Source organism: Tursiops truncatus, chromosome X, assembly GCF_011762595.2.
Source record: "Tursiops truncatus isolate mTurTru1 chromosome X, mTurTru1.mat.Y, whole genome shotgun sequence".
NCBI lineage: Eukaryota > Metazoa > Chordata > Mammalia > Artiodactyla > Delphinidae > Tursiops > Tursiops truncatus.
In genome coordinates, this window is record NC_047055.1 from 120,483,532 (window position 1) to 120,498,513 (window position 14,982).

The 14,982-nt window shown below is 39.7% G+C and overlaps 2 protein-coding genes across 5 annotated transcripts in view; one reads left to right on the forward strand and one right to left on the reverse strand.

Moving 5' to 3' along the window:
* Positions 1-14,982, forward strand: part of ARHGAP6 (Rho GTPase activating protein 6) — a 486,446-nt gene that overhangs the window by 342,617 nt on the left and 128,847 nt on the right. The window lies entirely within an intron of this gene.
* AMELX (amelogenin X-linked) lies at positions 1,357-6,852 on the reverse strand. The gene is made up of 6 exons (XM_073799543.1): positions 6,799-6,852; positions 3,887-3,934; positions 3,199-3,202; positions 2,585-2,622; positions 2,477-2,521; positions 1,357-1,734 (listed from the first exon to the last, which is right to left on the reverse strand). Exons 1-6 carry the CDS (start codon positions 6,850-6,852, stop codon positions 1,357-1,359), a joined length of 567 nt encoding a protein of 188 aa, XP_073655644.1.

A 14,982-nucleotide genomic window follows, 5' to 3' on the forward strand; every position in this document is an offset into this window, starting at 1 on the left:
GCTGGGTCGTATGGTAGTTCTATTTTTAGTTTTTTAAGGAACCTCCATGCTGTTCTCCATAGTGGCTGTGTCAATTTACATTCCCACCAACAGTGCAAGAGGGTTCCCTTTTCTCCACACCCTCTCCAGCATTTATTGTTATACTCTAATTTTACATGGGAATTTTAAAGAGTTCAAACTACCTACCCGAAGTCACCTTTCCATAAATAGCTCTGGCAATGTTTATAAAGTTCATGGCCTTAACTATTAATAAAGAGATAAATAAATGCATTTTCTGTACAAACAGGGAACATGTGCCTTAGAGTAGAATAATCCACTATTGGCACCAGCTTATTTGGGATACAGTCAATTTTCAAATATGCTCTGTATTCTCCACAAATATGCCCATAATTTTGAAGCCATATATAACATATAATTTTATTGGAAAACTATGGTATCTGTTCTTAGAGGCTTGAAAATTATCTGATTTAGTTGCTTTCTCTCATTTTAAAGAAGGGAAAACACCCATAATTTGAAGTGACTTGTGCAATACCATCTCCTCTTTGGGTGCAAAGCCGGAACAGGAGCCCAGATATCCTGGCTTCCCATCCGGGTCATTTCTCCCTCACTCCTCACTTTCTCAGTAGAAGATCATCGATAGCATTTATAACTTGGAATTACATTTGAATTCATACATGCAGTAGAATTATATAATCTCATATACACACAAGTAAGGATTTATATATACGGATAAGGGTCACTTATTTTATTGACTATTTCCCACTCATTTGCAAGAGCTTTCTGTAATGAAAGGATATTTTGTGCTTAATTGTGAAGACTTCTTGCTAAAAGCTTAATCTGTAGAATCCCAGCACTGAAAAAGGAATCTAGCAATGTGTCTAGTTTAGCCTCCTCCAGGTTGGATTAAAAACCACTTCAGACAAGTAATTTTCTTTTAGGTTCTTAAAGAGATTTCCCACCTACCCGTTCAAATATTTGCATCCCCTCACTGTCAAAAATTACCCTTTTTAAAAATCTTCAGTGCAATTCTAGCCTATTCTTGATGGTCAAACCTCTGAAAGATAAGGAGAACTAATATTCCCTTATAGTGTTGTCCTTAAAATTAACAGGTTTCAATAATATATATTCTGGTAGGAATTCAAAGTAATTATAGAATTTAAACCCACCGTGAAAGCTACGGTCTTAATTACTAAGCCATGTAGATAAACGCATTTATAATAGAAACTTACAGTACAGGCTTGGACTCACAGAATCATCAGACTGTTGCTACTGAAACTCCAGGCCTTGGATTGTGTGGGAATTGAGAACTCTGGGGGCTAGTCTCGCTTTACCGTTTTCGTAGGTGTTGCAGCGACTTCAGGGTGTACTCACCACTTCCTCCCGCTTGGTCTTGTCTGTTGCGGGCCAAGCCTCCAGAGGCAGGTCAGGAAGCATGGGGGGCAGGGGCTGCATGGGGAACATCGGAGGCAGAGGCGGCTGGGGCAGCAGGGGCGGGTGAGGCTGTGGCTGGACGGGCTGCTGGGCGGGCACAGGGAGGTGTGGCTGGTGGGGTTGGCTTGGAGTCATGGAGTGCTGGCCAGGAATTGGCATCATGGTTTGCTGGGGGCCCACGGGCTGCTGGGCTGGCACCATGGGGAAGTGGTGATGAGGCTGCAGGGCAGCCTGCTGGGATACCACGGGAATGATTTGGTGACGCAGCCAGCCACCCATGGGTTCGTAACCGTAGGACGGGTACTGGTGAGAAACAAAGAATCAGGTTTACCATCAGCTCCATTGACATCTGTCACCTACAAATTGTCACTTGCCATCTGCTTCTACAAGGATTAAATTATGAGCCACTGCAGCTTCTGACCTTCAACACCCCCTGCAAGAAGTTCAGGGTGGAGATCAGGAATGAGCCACTCTGTGCTCTGGGAAAAACTGGCAGAACAGGTTTTCAGATGGTTAGCTCTTTTCAGGAGACGATTTTATGAGCCCAGTTCTTCAATCTCCTCACATCTAGAAAAGCACTGAAATCCTTCATGTCTGCTCCCCATGACTTGCAGCAACCTTCTGCAAAAACTGTGCTCGAGTGCATGTACTCCTCTTCACCAAAATCACATATATACTGACCTTCCCCACTACTTCTTCGGAGCAGTTTCTCAGAGCCCTTTGAAATGTGTCTCCTGGGCTATAGTTCTCACCTTGTCCCAAATAAAAATTAACTCACAACACTCATGTTCTGCATTTTTTTTTCAGTCAGCACTTCCAGCTGGAGAAGTAGCAGTGTTTTCTTGGTCATTGTGACAATATTAACACTTATTCATGTTTCCCTGTGCAAGAATTTCTAACTGTGTACATAGATATGACAGTTTACAAACTAGATTTCCCATTAGTGTCTATATGTGGCATAGATATGTTACCTCACTTAAAAGGGAATTGAAATGCATGCTTGATATTTTAAGGGAATAAAGAACAACAAAAATAATCTACGTACCGGGTGTCTTATTACGTTCTGGTACCACTTCAGAGGGGTAAGCACCTTAGGAGAAAGAGACATTAGAATACATTTGTTTTGATTTAGTGACGTGAAACATACACTCACTGATGCAGTCCCGTCAATACGGACAACCTGAAAATATGCTCTATGGAGGAAAGAATAAGGTAAACGTTTGTCAGGTGCTCCCTATGTGTGAGGCTCTACCTTACATCCATGACACACATTTTTCATGTTTTCCCACATACTCTGAGGCAAGTATCTTCACCCTCACTTTCACAGACAAGGTCACGGAGAGTTAAAGAGGTACATGAGCTCGACAGAGGTTACAAAAGTAGTAAGTCTGTTTAATTCCCCGGCCCCTGCTGTTCTTTGCAAGAGAAAAACAAAATGGAAAATTAATGTCATATAACATTAATTATATACTGTTTTGATTTGATGTCACAATGAAACAGATAAAGGAGGCAGAAACACTGTCCCTCATCCTAGAAACACAGGTTTTCAGGTCAAATATGTCAACCTTTTAAGGTTTAACAGAAAATCTTGCCTCAAATATTTTTTTGACACTTTCCCTCACTTTGTGTGAGTAAACAAACTCATGGATTGTCATTTGAACATATGAAAGAAGGAAGAGTTTCCTTCCTTTCTAAACATTATGTATTCAGTTCACGTCAGGCCCGGGGACTCCTTCGTGTACAACATTTGATATCAATACAACGAACAATTCTTAACCTTGTTCAAGTTATACTTAACAAAGCACCTTCTATATTGCTGAATTACTTTGCTCCCCAAATAACATTTTGAAGTGTGGGTATTATTCTTATTTCCCTTTTCCAGATGAGGAAACTAAAGTTCCAGAGAGAGAAAATGATTTGCCCAAGGTCACATGCTTAGTATGGGGTTGAGGAGAGCCTCACACCCGATTTCTAGAAATCTCATGCTTTCCATTGCTCTACAGAATGTCTCACAGACCGCTCATATTTCAGTAAAGACAAATGAAGGAGATGCATAGAGTATGAACATCTTAGAAGCAGGAGTTTTGCAGCTGGAAAGGATCTTAAATAACGTCTTACCTGATTCCCCATGTTTTACAGGCTGGGGTAGAACAAAGGTGTTCAGCCACAGTTCATTTCTGCCCTACTATGCAGTCCCCCTGAGTGGTAGTTCATGATGGATAAATTTTATAGCCATGTAAGAGGAGAAACTGAGTCAGAGAGGCCAGGTAGGAGTGTTCTGGGGCAATGCAGGCTTGAGGTGACCCATCAGGGCTTAAACCAGGAAGCTGGTAGTGAGAACTGAAAAAGTGGGACTGAGAAACATCTTGAATGAAGAATCAACACACTATGGTTTACAGAGCCCAGGGCATTGTTAACTCAAACAATGGTCAAAATTAGTAAAGAGAAAAATTACCTCATAGCTGAAGTTGATATAACCAGGGTGCCCAGGATGAGGTGGTAGCTTTTATAGGGAGGGGGAAAGGAGAAGAAAAAGAATGAGGGAGAGGGAGAGAAAGAAGGAGAGAGAGAGAGAGAGAGAGAGAGGAAGAGATTAAGTCAATATGCAATTTTCACATTAAGACAGACTGAAGCTACTTTTTAAAAATCTATATAGTGCAGAATATATTTGAGGTCTCCTTTTAGTTTGAACATGTGCGCTGTGTAGGAGAGGAGCCCTCTTATTTTAAAAAGATCCAGAACAGCTAAATGACCTGGGGGCAGAAGCCAGCACACATTTATCCTCCAGTGATCTTCAGACACCCCTCCAGCCATGCTGTCAATGAATCCTGCTCTATCCTACTCTGTCATTTCATTTCTTGATGCAACTGTCGACTAAAAATATATTCACAATCTAAAAGTTGAGAGTTCTGTTGTACTCGGCAGAAATTTTTAGGACTTCAAGCCCAGGAGACAGCATCTCAAGTAACCCTGAGAAAACTGCTCCAAGGAGGCAAGGGGGGAGCCAGGATATATAGAAGTTTTGCAACAAAGGGCAGGTAGTCTGAACGTCGAAAGATTATTGTTAATTAACCAAAACCAGACATCTCAAGTTAAGGAATTTAGCGCTTTTCTATGTATGGGAAGATGCAAGAGTCTGGGCTCACTGAAATCCTTCCTTTGATGGGCACCTCAGCTATCTGGGGCCAGTATCCTGTGTTTTCATATCCTGAGTTTCCTCAGGGCTCACCGCGGGGAGTGGCTGCCGTCTGATGGCTGCTAGATGGCAGGTATTCTTCCCTTCCTGAGTTCCCTCAGGGCTCACAGCTCACCGTGGCGGTGGCTGCAATCCCTGAGGACTGTGACATCCTTTGTTTACTGGTATGGCAGGCAATATTCCATTTCTCAACACTCACTCCATGTTGGGAAGAATGATATGTTTCTCTTACACAATTAGAAAATACCAGCAAGAAGAGAATTGTCTCACAAACCTTCCCTTATAGATCAGGAGGTGGATAAGTGCTTAAGTACCAACGAGATTACTCATAATTGGCATGCAAAGTAAATAGCACATCAACAACAACAAAACGACTAAGCGTGAATTATCGATGAATGTGAAAACAAGATGGGTGTGGTAAAGTGGAAACATTATAAGTCCCATGGAAAATGAAAGAGTTGATTTATGAAGTTTTGGCCGATTCTTTTCATTATTCTGTCATCTTTTTATCATTCTGTCAATGTTTCTATGGCAGAAAAATTTTAAAGCTCAAAATGAAGAACAACCTGAATAATTATCTAAACCAGGACTCTCTGTCTTTTCAGAAGTGGAGGCCAAGTGATTGATGCCCGACTTTTGTTGAATTAGCCTAGTTTTTAAACTCAGTTAATTAGCATTACTTTTCTCTTTATCCTCTACCTTTCAAAATTAAAATATTCTGGGTACTATTACCTTATATATATATAATTAATTTAGAATTACACCTAATTTGAATTGCTATTGTCATAGACCATAGATTCTTTTATCTCACCCTCTTCTCTTAGATTTGACTTATACTGTATTAGTTTTGTTGCAATAAGCCATTTGTTTAGAAAGGATCTATTCCCAACAGACTTGGAGCACTAGCATATCCAAAATTAATTTTAGTTCGCTTTCAGATTTGAATGCTCATTTGTTTAGCTACAAAGTTCTGGTTCAAACATCACTATTCCCTCAGAACTTTGGAGGCTTTGCCTGATTGTCTTTAAATATTTCTCTGCTTAAGCTGAAGCTTGATGTCCATTTGATTCTTTCCTTTAACCCGCATTGTGGAATTCTGGTTGGCCCTGGAGTGTGGGAGAGGGAGAGGAGAGAGATCATCCCCTCCTCAGGCAGCGAGTTGATTAAGGCTCTGTTCTCTTGAAATGCTCCTATTTCATAAGAGGATTTATTCCTCTCATCTGAATGTGAATTATTTTAGTTTTAGTTAACTGCCTTTCCTCTGTCTTCTTGATAGAAGCCCTCAGAGAATAGGGGTGTTGAACTGAGGAGTGGAAAAGGGACTGGATTTGTAATGCAGGGGCCCTCAGGGGACTAGGAATTGCCACAATGTAGGATTTCAGGAAGGCAGAGCACAGAATCTTGGTCTTACGGGTGAGAGAGGAAGAGAGGAAGTAGATATTCAAGCTTTGCTGGCTTCTGGTTGTATCAACTGCTCTTTAGGCCACCGAAAAGCAGATGGATCCTGCCTTGCCTGCATGTGACCTAACCTCTTCTGTGTCTGTGTTTAGAGAGAATTGGTCAGACTTTCTGGTCCTTGGTACGTTTGAATGTAAAATATAGCCATATGTATTGAGCATAGGTTGGATTCCAGACGACCACATGGAAGTCATGTGCTTAACAGGTGCGCCCAAAAGGATGAGGCCTCTCAGAACGGGGAGGTGGGTCAAGAAAGGAATTCCTAACACAAAATCTTACCCTCTGAAGGACAACGGCAGTGGAGTTTGGAGAGCACGAAAATATTTGGATCTTGTGAGAAATTGGGTTTTAGAGAAAACTGACATTTTTGTAATATTCGCCTAAGGCCGATTAAGTACTGTCTCTGGAGGCCTTTCAAGGGTCCCTTCCAAAAGTTTCCTCCATCTAGAGATGGGTGATGTTATTTACAATCTGAGTGTCCCATCAGAATCTCCTGGTCCCACCCCAGCCGTACTGAATCAGAATCTTTGGCATCTGGGAATCCTTTTTTTTTTTTTTACAAGTTCTTCATAGTGTTTCTTAAACACAGAGACATTTGAGGATATCTGATCTTGTACTGTTTTACACCCTAACGTTTACCAACTGTGGGGCAGACTTTTACTTCCAAGCTTGTGAAATTGGACATTGACTTCTGAAGGGGGTGTTTTACTCACGGGCATAGAGAAGGCTGCTCCCAGGAGGCAGGCAAACAAAATCCAGGTCCCCATTTCTTGCTGGCCCTGAAATATAAGTCAACACCCACTTTTCTTATCTCTTCTCAAGTATGGCCGTAATTAATGCTTCATAAAACCCACATGACGCATATTAGTCTGTTGCTGGTTAAAAGGATAGGACCATTCCTTGTGAGGTTACTTCATTCCTATATGGTTTCCAGTTCTGAACCCATTTTATTGTTTCTGGAATTACAGTGGTAATAAAGATGCTTTTCATTTAGGTTGAGAGCTGAACAAGTTGTAGGAACATAAATGATCTATCAGTACACGACTTTGCATGCCATTTTCCTATACCTATATAGCCTGTAGAGTCATAGAAGCTAAATGTAGCTTATAATTAATGATTAAAAGAATAGAGTTGGCTCTAAAAGTTGAGGAGATCATCAAGGTGCACAGTATCTGATACTTTTAGAACCAGGAGGCACAGAAATGTTTTTTGGTACCGTCCACCTGAGCACTGCTACTGTTAAAAACAAAGGCCAATCATCTGAGGAAATAGAATAAGGAAGGAGTGGAATTTAGTTTCAGGTGTTCTGACCCGTAGGACTTCAGGCAAGACCCTCAGGTGATATATCCCTGAGCTCCAGATGTGGAGCAAAAGATGTGGTTGAAGGGAAGGGAGAGGATGGTGCTAATATTCTGTGATTATTCCATGAATTATGAATGCCTTTTATTTGAAAGATTCCATATTTAGTTAATGACATCTTCCTTTTGTTTGACACTGCACTGTAATTATTCTGCAAATAAGACCCTTGGAACATGAAGCAAAATAAGCCATCCTAAAATACATTGCTTTGTGGTGTAAATTATTGACTAAGTTTGAGAAGTATCAGAAGAAAGGCCTTAAATTTTGCACAGGAAGTGAATATCAAGTGTAATAATGCTGGCTATGAGAAGTCCACTGACATTTTTACCTCCTAAATCTGTTTTTTAAAGTTTGAATTAATGAAGGAAATCATTCAGTTGATGGTTCTATCTGATGGAATTAAATGAGATGTTTTTCCAAGAAATGGATCACAGCCTGTGAAAGATTATTTTTACCTTGATTGATAAGTAATTAAAATAAATATTTTGCTGTGAAATTTGGCCCTGAAAAGTGCTTCGGGATTCTGGACCTAAAATTTAAAGAAATATAGACAAACATTTTGCTCCATTAGAAAGTAATATAATTCATTTAAGTAATCAGAGTCTAATTGGCATCTTTTGAACATGAAATGCAGAAAAAGAATAAGTCTGATAGAAAGGATACCAAATTATGAATAAAATCCACATACCTTTGAATGCGCGTACTCAGATTAAGTTTCTGTCTGAAACTCAGGGATGCTGCTTGATCCTTTAGATTTCTTCCAACTAAGAGCTCATTATATACCATTCATGGCATCTAGAACAGCCAATCAGGTTTCTGAAAGAAAAATGTGTTGAGTGTAACTAAAAATCCCTGCATCATGACTTTTAGAAGCTGGGATCAAATGTAAGGCTGTATGTTGTGATTAGTGCATATAGAGTCTTTCATTATAGGCAATAATAGGTTTAACAGGCAAAAATTTCATCAGGCTGTCTTTAAGTCAGCAAATTAGTTGACTGCACATGCTGATATATTCAAATTTACTGTCAATAAGTGGCTATGTCATTCTCTGTTCCCTGGTTCTAACAAACAACATTGTTCTTTACCAAAAAAATGTTAGATGGTTGAGTTTCTGAAGTGTAATCAAAGTGTAGGGTTCCCTAGCCCTCAGAACAGGATCAATTGATTCAAATCCCCATTCTGGTAAAATCCGAAAGCTCTTTCCAATAATTCTCTGAGGGATTATAATTTCAGGATCACCACTGCTCTATCTTCTACTTGCATTGAAGGTATTTTCTCATTCCCTGTGATTATTCCTTTATCACCATTCTGGTGTCCACGGAAAGAGCATAAAGTCCCTTCTCCTCGGCCCCATCCTGCAGCCCATCTGCCATCCAAGCACCCATGAACTCAAGGTTATCACAGTAACCAAACTTTTACTCATGATCTGAAAGACAAGGCAAGGAACATATCACATACCGCACCACACACTTAAAACTGCATTGTGATTCCTGCAAACAAATATGTATCACAGGAAGCATTGCCCCGGCTCCCACACCCCACACAGCAGCTCAGCCCCTCTCAGTGTGATGACCCTTCTTAGCCTGCATCCTTCTGGCGCAACCCCACATTCTCTAGTAAGCAAGTCCGAATTCTACTCTCCCTTTTTTTTTCAGAGTCTCCTTACTGTCCCTTTTGCTGTCTCGTCCCCATGTTCTCAGCAGCCTCTCCTTTGCCTGAACAACAAACCAAAGCCCTGCTCTCTCTGAGAGGATCTCCGATCTAGCTATTAAATTCTTTGACACTTCTACCTTAGTAAAGCGTATGGATTTTTTATTTTATTCTAAAATATGATCAATTAAAAAGCAAAATGTGTGACCAGTGATAAGAGGTAGCTGATGAGTAGTCTATCACTATTAGGTCAATAGAAGAAATACTCATTACATACCCAGATACTATTGCAGTATAGCCAGAACTTTTCGACTATTTAAGTAATATTTTGAAAGTTTGTTCATGTACATATATTCTTTTATTGATGCTCCACATTGGCTGAATTAAATTCAAGGAGAAAATATGCATGGAAGGCAATGTAGTATTATTAAGAGCTGGAGATTAGAATTATGTGGGTCCTGAACCCAGCTTCCCCGAGGGCTTAGGGACCATTGACAAGATACTAAGTCTATCTGAGCCTCAGTTTTCTCATCAGTAAAATGAAGGTAATTATAGAACCTACCTAAGAGGATTTGTGTGAAAACTACATGAGAGACATCTCTGGGGGGAATGGAAAATCATCACCTTCCCCAACCCCATCACTTGGCACACGGTTAATGTTTAAAAAATGCTAACAAATAAGATCTCATCTTTGAGGATGAGTTAGTAGGGAATGAATAGCCATCGTGAAGAAAGTAAGGTAGACCTTTCAATCAGAGAGAGAGAGAAATTACAAAAAAGAAAGTGGGAGTTTATGACATGCAAAGTGTATGAATGAAAGGGAACATAGAATATGGTCCTAAAATCCAATTGTGTCCATAGTTTGCATTTATTTATGGGTATATTTATTGTATATCAAAGGCAAGAAGGATTGCTTTTGAATGAACTTGCAAAATGGATTTTAGGAGAAATGCTATCCGCTTACTTGGAGGGAGAAGAGGTTGGGAGGTGCGCAGCAAGGAGGTAAGGGAGAGTAGGAGGGAGAGGAAGGAAAATGTAGATCATATTGTATGCTTTTGCAATCCTTTGCCCTATTTTATTTAACTACATATATTGAAGTGCCTGAAAAAATTAAGGACAAGTCGTTGGTGAACTAATAGCGGTGTTGTGGTTTTACAGAATTCTTCTCATTACTTTGCCTTACCTTTCGACAGTGAGAGAGAGTCATATATTTGGCCACAAGGATCAACGAAATGATCCTTTGTTATGGCATTAATTTCTCTGGTCCATTGGATAGTGAGTCATTGCCAGTTCACTATGGGCAGTTGTTCAGTGTGACGGCAAATGCAATAGAAATTTTGGGGTTCTTTCTACTTATTTTCCCCCACTGCATATCCCGAGTCACAAGGTACTAAAATATGGATCTCTGTGCTTGAAATCTCTTGTAGGTCCCACATACAGAATTTAAAAGTTAGTCAATGTTTTGGGGGAAAAAATTCAATTGAAAATTTTTTCCTATAAGCTATTGTTTCATTTATGAGTAAGTTGACTTCATAAAACAGAATTTACTAGATTAACTACTTATTTTGTTGTGTAGAGGCTATAACATTTCCGAAGTATTTGTGTTCTTGTTTTTCTTACTCTTTGACCTCAAATATTTTCTTTTTTTTTTTAGTCAGTATTTTTAAAATGGATCACAAGAATAAAATATTTTCCTCTATGGCAGTATCTCTGGAATATCTGTGGCAGAATGACCTCAGAATGTGTCTTTATTCACTTATGCATTCATTTCAAATACATATGTTGAATACTTATGAACCTAAGACCATTTGTGTTACTTAGGAGACAAATACATGCATGGTTTTATTGCTATTTCTAAAAGCTTTTCTCCAAAATGATGAGTGAAGAAATGCCCTTATGAATTATAGGTTCCCATTCTTGCTTAATGGGAAGAAGGAAGGTCCAAGAAAGGGTCCTAAAAATATTACATTCAGACACCTTCTGGCCCAGAAACAGCTGCTCTGACTCTCTCCTGATTCCTGTAGGATCAAGCAGGGCTGCAAAACATGCAATTCATGTGGAAGGACCTCAGGCTGGGATTTTGGCACAAATCAGGAACCTGATGGTCCCTGCCTGCCAGTGGTCAGAGATGAGGAAAGCATGGGTTAATTCCAGGCAGCTAGAATCTAACCTACTGCTGTAACACCTCCTTGCTGTGTCCCAATCAACTGCTTTTGATAGAGAAGCCATGGTAGTCAAGAGCCAAAGCACCCTTGAGCTCTGAGAGGAAGCATATTTTAAATGTCTTCACCTTCTGCAATGCCTGGCCTCAGACAAAAAGTAGGCACTCAACAACAACAGATTTTATACATACAGGAAATTTTTGTGTGGTGCTTTATAATTTTTTAATAAGTTCTTTTGCCCATTTTTTTTGGGTAGTAGTTATTCTTTTTCTTGACTTACAGCTTACAGTAGACTTATTTTACTGTCCTCACATTGCTTATGCTGGCAACTTCTCCCCTTCTAATCTGCTGCTTCTGATTTACAGTGCGCTGGAAAATCACGTGCCCAAACTTGTTAGAAGTATGTGTGGACTGTAAGTAAAGGGATGCTCTAAGCAGAGGTAGCCTGGGAGGCTCACTTTTGAGAAAAGCTCAAAAATTTCCGTCTTGTGGCCTTGGCTTTCGAACGCTGAGAGGATGTTTTGTTTTGTTTGGGGCTTTTCCCCCTTTGCTCAACTTCCTGGTTTTCAGCAGTGGTCGAGATATGTGGGTGATCTTTGAATAAGTGAGGTGATATGAGTTCCAGGAGCCTTTCTTATCATCTCTAGGAGCTCAACTCTTGAATCTTCTTTTAAAGCAGGTCTACGACTATCTAGTGTTCTGGAACAATTTTATGAGTAGGTTTTCTTAAGTAGCTGGAACCAAAGTCAGCTTTTAAATGTTTCTTCTGTAGACATTTACTTAGAAGAAAATATCATTCTCCAAGATGGTTGTTTTGTTTGTTTTGCTGGAGTGGAATTGTACCCTCTTCTGAACTCAGGGACACCACCACCAATTGATTCCGATAAACGCACTGACTTCCCTTTGCAACCTTTAGAAGTCAGGTATTGTGTCTTATACTTCCTTGGGAGCTCTTTGGTACCTAGGAAAATCTCTTTTACAAAGTAGGTGCTGGATAAATGTGCCAATTAATCGATGAAAATATAGAGAAGTTATCCATGACATAATGAAAATATTAAAAATGTCCTTGATCTATGTGGAATCTCCCTAGACAAAGAAATCTTGCAGTGATTTAGATGGGCCTTTTAAACAGCTAAGATGGGTAACTCAGCATTGCTGTCAATTGCTCCTTTGGACTTTCATACAAATAGCCTCTGATAAGGACCTAAAAAGGGAGATGCTGTAAAAGGTTTAGAATCTATTAGCATAACATCGTTACTACATTTGGCTCTCACCTGTTAGTTCAAATTGTAATATATTACAAGCAAATATACTATAATAGATATAACTGATTTTTCCCTTATTTGGGACTGAGTTTATTTGCTTAATATAATAAAGTTTTATTATTATTATTAGCTTCTTAGGCTTCAGCCCAAGGTGTAATTTGAAAAGAATAATAACAAACAAAAACCTCTCTCACCCACATTCACGTACTTTATTGATTGCAAACCATCAGTACATATTCCAGAATATGCTGGAATTAACTATGTTTTATGGCTGGTCGTTTGAAGATATGGGAAAAAAAAGAGGAATCTTCTGCTGGCTAACAACATTTAATAAGTGAGTAGACTTGGAATAAAAAGCGTAAGAAAAGCAGTAATGGAGGTAAGGGACCAGAAAGAAGAAAGGCACATATAAGAAGAGGAAAGGCATTGTGATGGTATTCAAGATGGTGATCAAAGCAAGCCGCAAGGGTTCTGAAAAGAAAAAAGGAAACATTATTGAAGCAGTAGGAGATAAAACAGCTATGCAGTAAAGGGAGGTGGTCCTAGGGTCATAAGCTCTGAACATATCCCTTAAAGGCCAAAACTGTGATCTAACTGAAACAGCCATTATCGAGCCCTTAGTGTGTGCCTAGCACGGTCATTGGTGCTGGAGTACAAAGATGAATAAGACAGTGACCCGATTCTCAAACTGCTCACAGATTCTAAAAGAAAGCTCCACTTGGAGTTGGGGTAGAGAATGCTGGGGGTGGGCGTTGGAACAAATCTTGCTTCTCACCTTCAGGAGACTAACACACGCTCTGCCTATGTCTGGGTTTGTGGCAGAGAAAGGGGTAAGGAGGGCGGAGAGGGAGAGCAGTGACACCAAAAGACGTGGGGCCTATGGGAAAGGCGTTCCCTCTAGAGTATTCCAATAGTTCTTTGGCTGGACTGGGAAGGGGCATATTAATTGTATCTAGGCCCACTTCAGTCTTTTCAGCCTAATGTCCTGGACTTTCTGCTTCTTCAGGGATTGTACCTTAACGGATACGTACACACTGAGTCATCAGGGAGATATTAGGTTATAGGCAGTGCCTGCTGTTTCTAAGGACAGTATAAAGTAGATAGAAGTGTTTATGAACTAACATCTAAAGCAAAATGTCTACCAATAGGGGACGCTTCAGATCAACTACGGCACATGTAAAGGGTATCAGTTTGTATTTGTTGGCACAGAAAATGTTTGTGATACATAGTTAAGTGGGAAAAAATAGATTTTTACTTCTCGCTCCTGTTTTCCTCCCTCCCTCTCTCTCCCTATCTCCATTTGGGGAGATATTCACCAAAATATTAGCAAGAGTTATCTAAGGGACTCATGCCTGAAAGCCTCTGGGAAACCAAGATTTTATTTCTTTTAAATAATTGGTGAATGGAACAAATGCAGGGGAGATAAAAGAAGTTTAGGGTATAATATTTCTCCTTCACGTTCAGTGAAAGCGATGAGTGATAGTACGGGATCTTCTGTAGGCCTTAGGTTTATTTAATGTTCATTCTCAAGGGGGAAAAAGCTGAACATAAAAATCAAAGACAAAAAAATGAGTTTTAGAAAGTGATAGGATCCCTTTTAGATCGTTAGTAAAAAAATATCTGAATAATATAAGCATTCATACAGCTTGTAATTTGAAAGGTCTGTAAGCATTTGCTGAGTATCTGGTGGAGCAATTTTCAATAAGGGAAATTATATGCAGATGGATAGTATGTTTGGGTTATAATTAACTGGTAAGTGTCGGGAGTGAAAATGTTACGTCTGTGTTAACACAGGTAACACAGTAATGTACGAACAAGCGTTTTTACTTGCTTATTGAGCAAAATATAATACACCAAAGTAAGTTGCACTTTCCTAACGGGATTCAATGTACACATACACAGACCGGTAGTTTTCAAACAAAAGCGATATGCTATGGTGGAGAGAACTTGGCTTTGGCAAAGGACAGCATAGGTCAGAATCGTGGTCGGGCCATTGGCCCCTGAGCAAATGTTCTTGACTCTTGTACACTTACCTTACTGCCTGGAAAATGGGGAAACACCATTAAGGGGAAGCTAGTAATGTCTTCAGCATATATTTGACTCTTCCTAGCATGATTTCCGATATTGAGGGACGATTTTAGTAATTGCTCAAGGAGGAAAGAGAGCAAATTTGAAGAAACAAAGGAAATAGTTCACCACCCAAAAGGTTGGAAATGATCATTCTCACATATTCGATACGCAGAATTTCTTCTATTGTTCTTGGACAGAAAAGTCTTATATTGTTACAGTTTAGTAGCATACCTTTCATCTTCATCTCTTAAGGAATTACCCACAGGGACATGAATGTAAAATGTCAGAATACTATTTTAACATCATCTACGAATTCTACAGGGAACAAGAAATATATGGTAAGACCTAAGTACGGGCGATGTCCCCAGTTCTGGCTGCGTTGTCATTCCTG

Excerpts from the sequence above, each read along its gene's own strand:
- AMELX (XM_073799543.1), bottom strand. The coding sequence starts at position 6,852 with ATGGGGACCTGGATTTTGTTTGCCTGCCTCCTGGGAGCAGCCTTCTCT. Across the intron at positions 3,935-6,798 it reads GAGCAGCCTTCTCTATGCCC|CTACCACCTCATCCTGGGCA; the intron begins GTGAGTAAAACA and ends TCCCTATAAAAG. Across the intron at positions 1,735-2,476 it reads AGAACGTAATAAGACACCCG|TACCCGTCCTACGGTTACGA; the intron begins GTACGTAGATTA and ends GTTTCTCACCAG.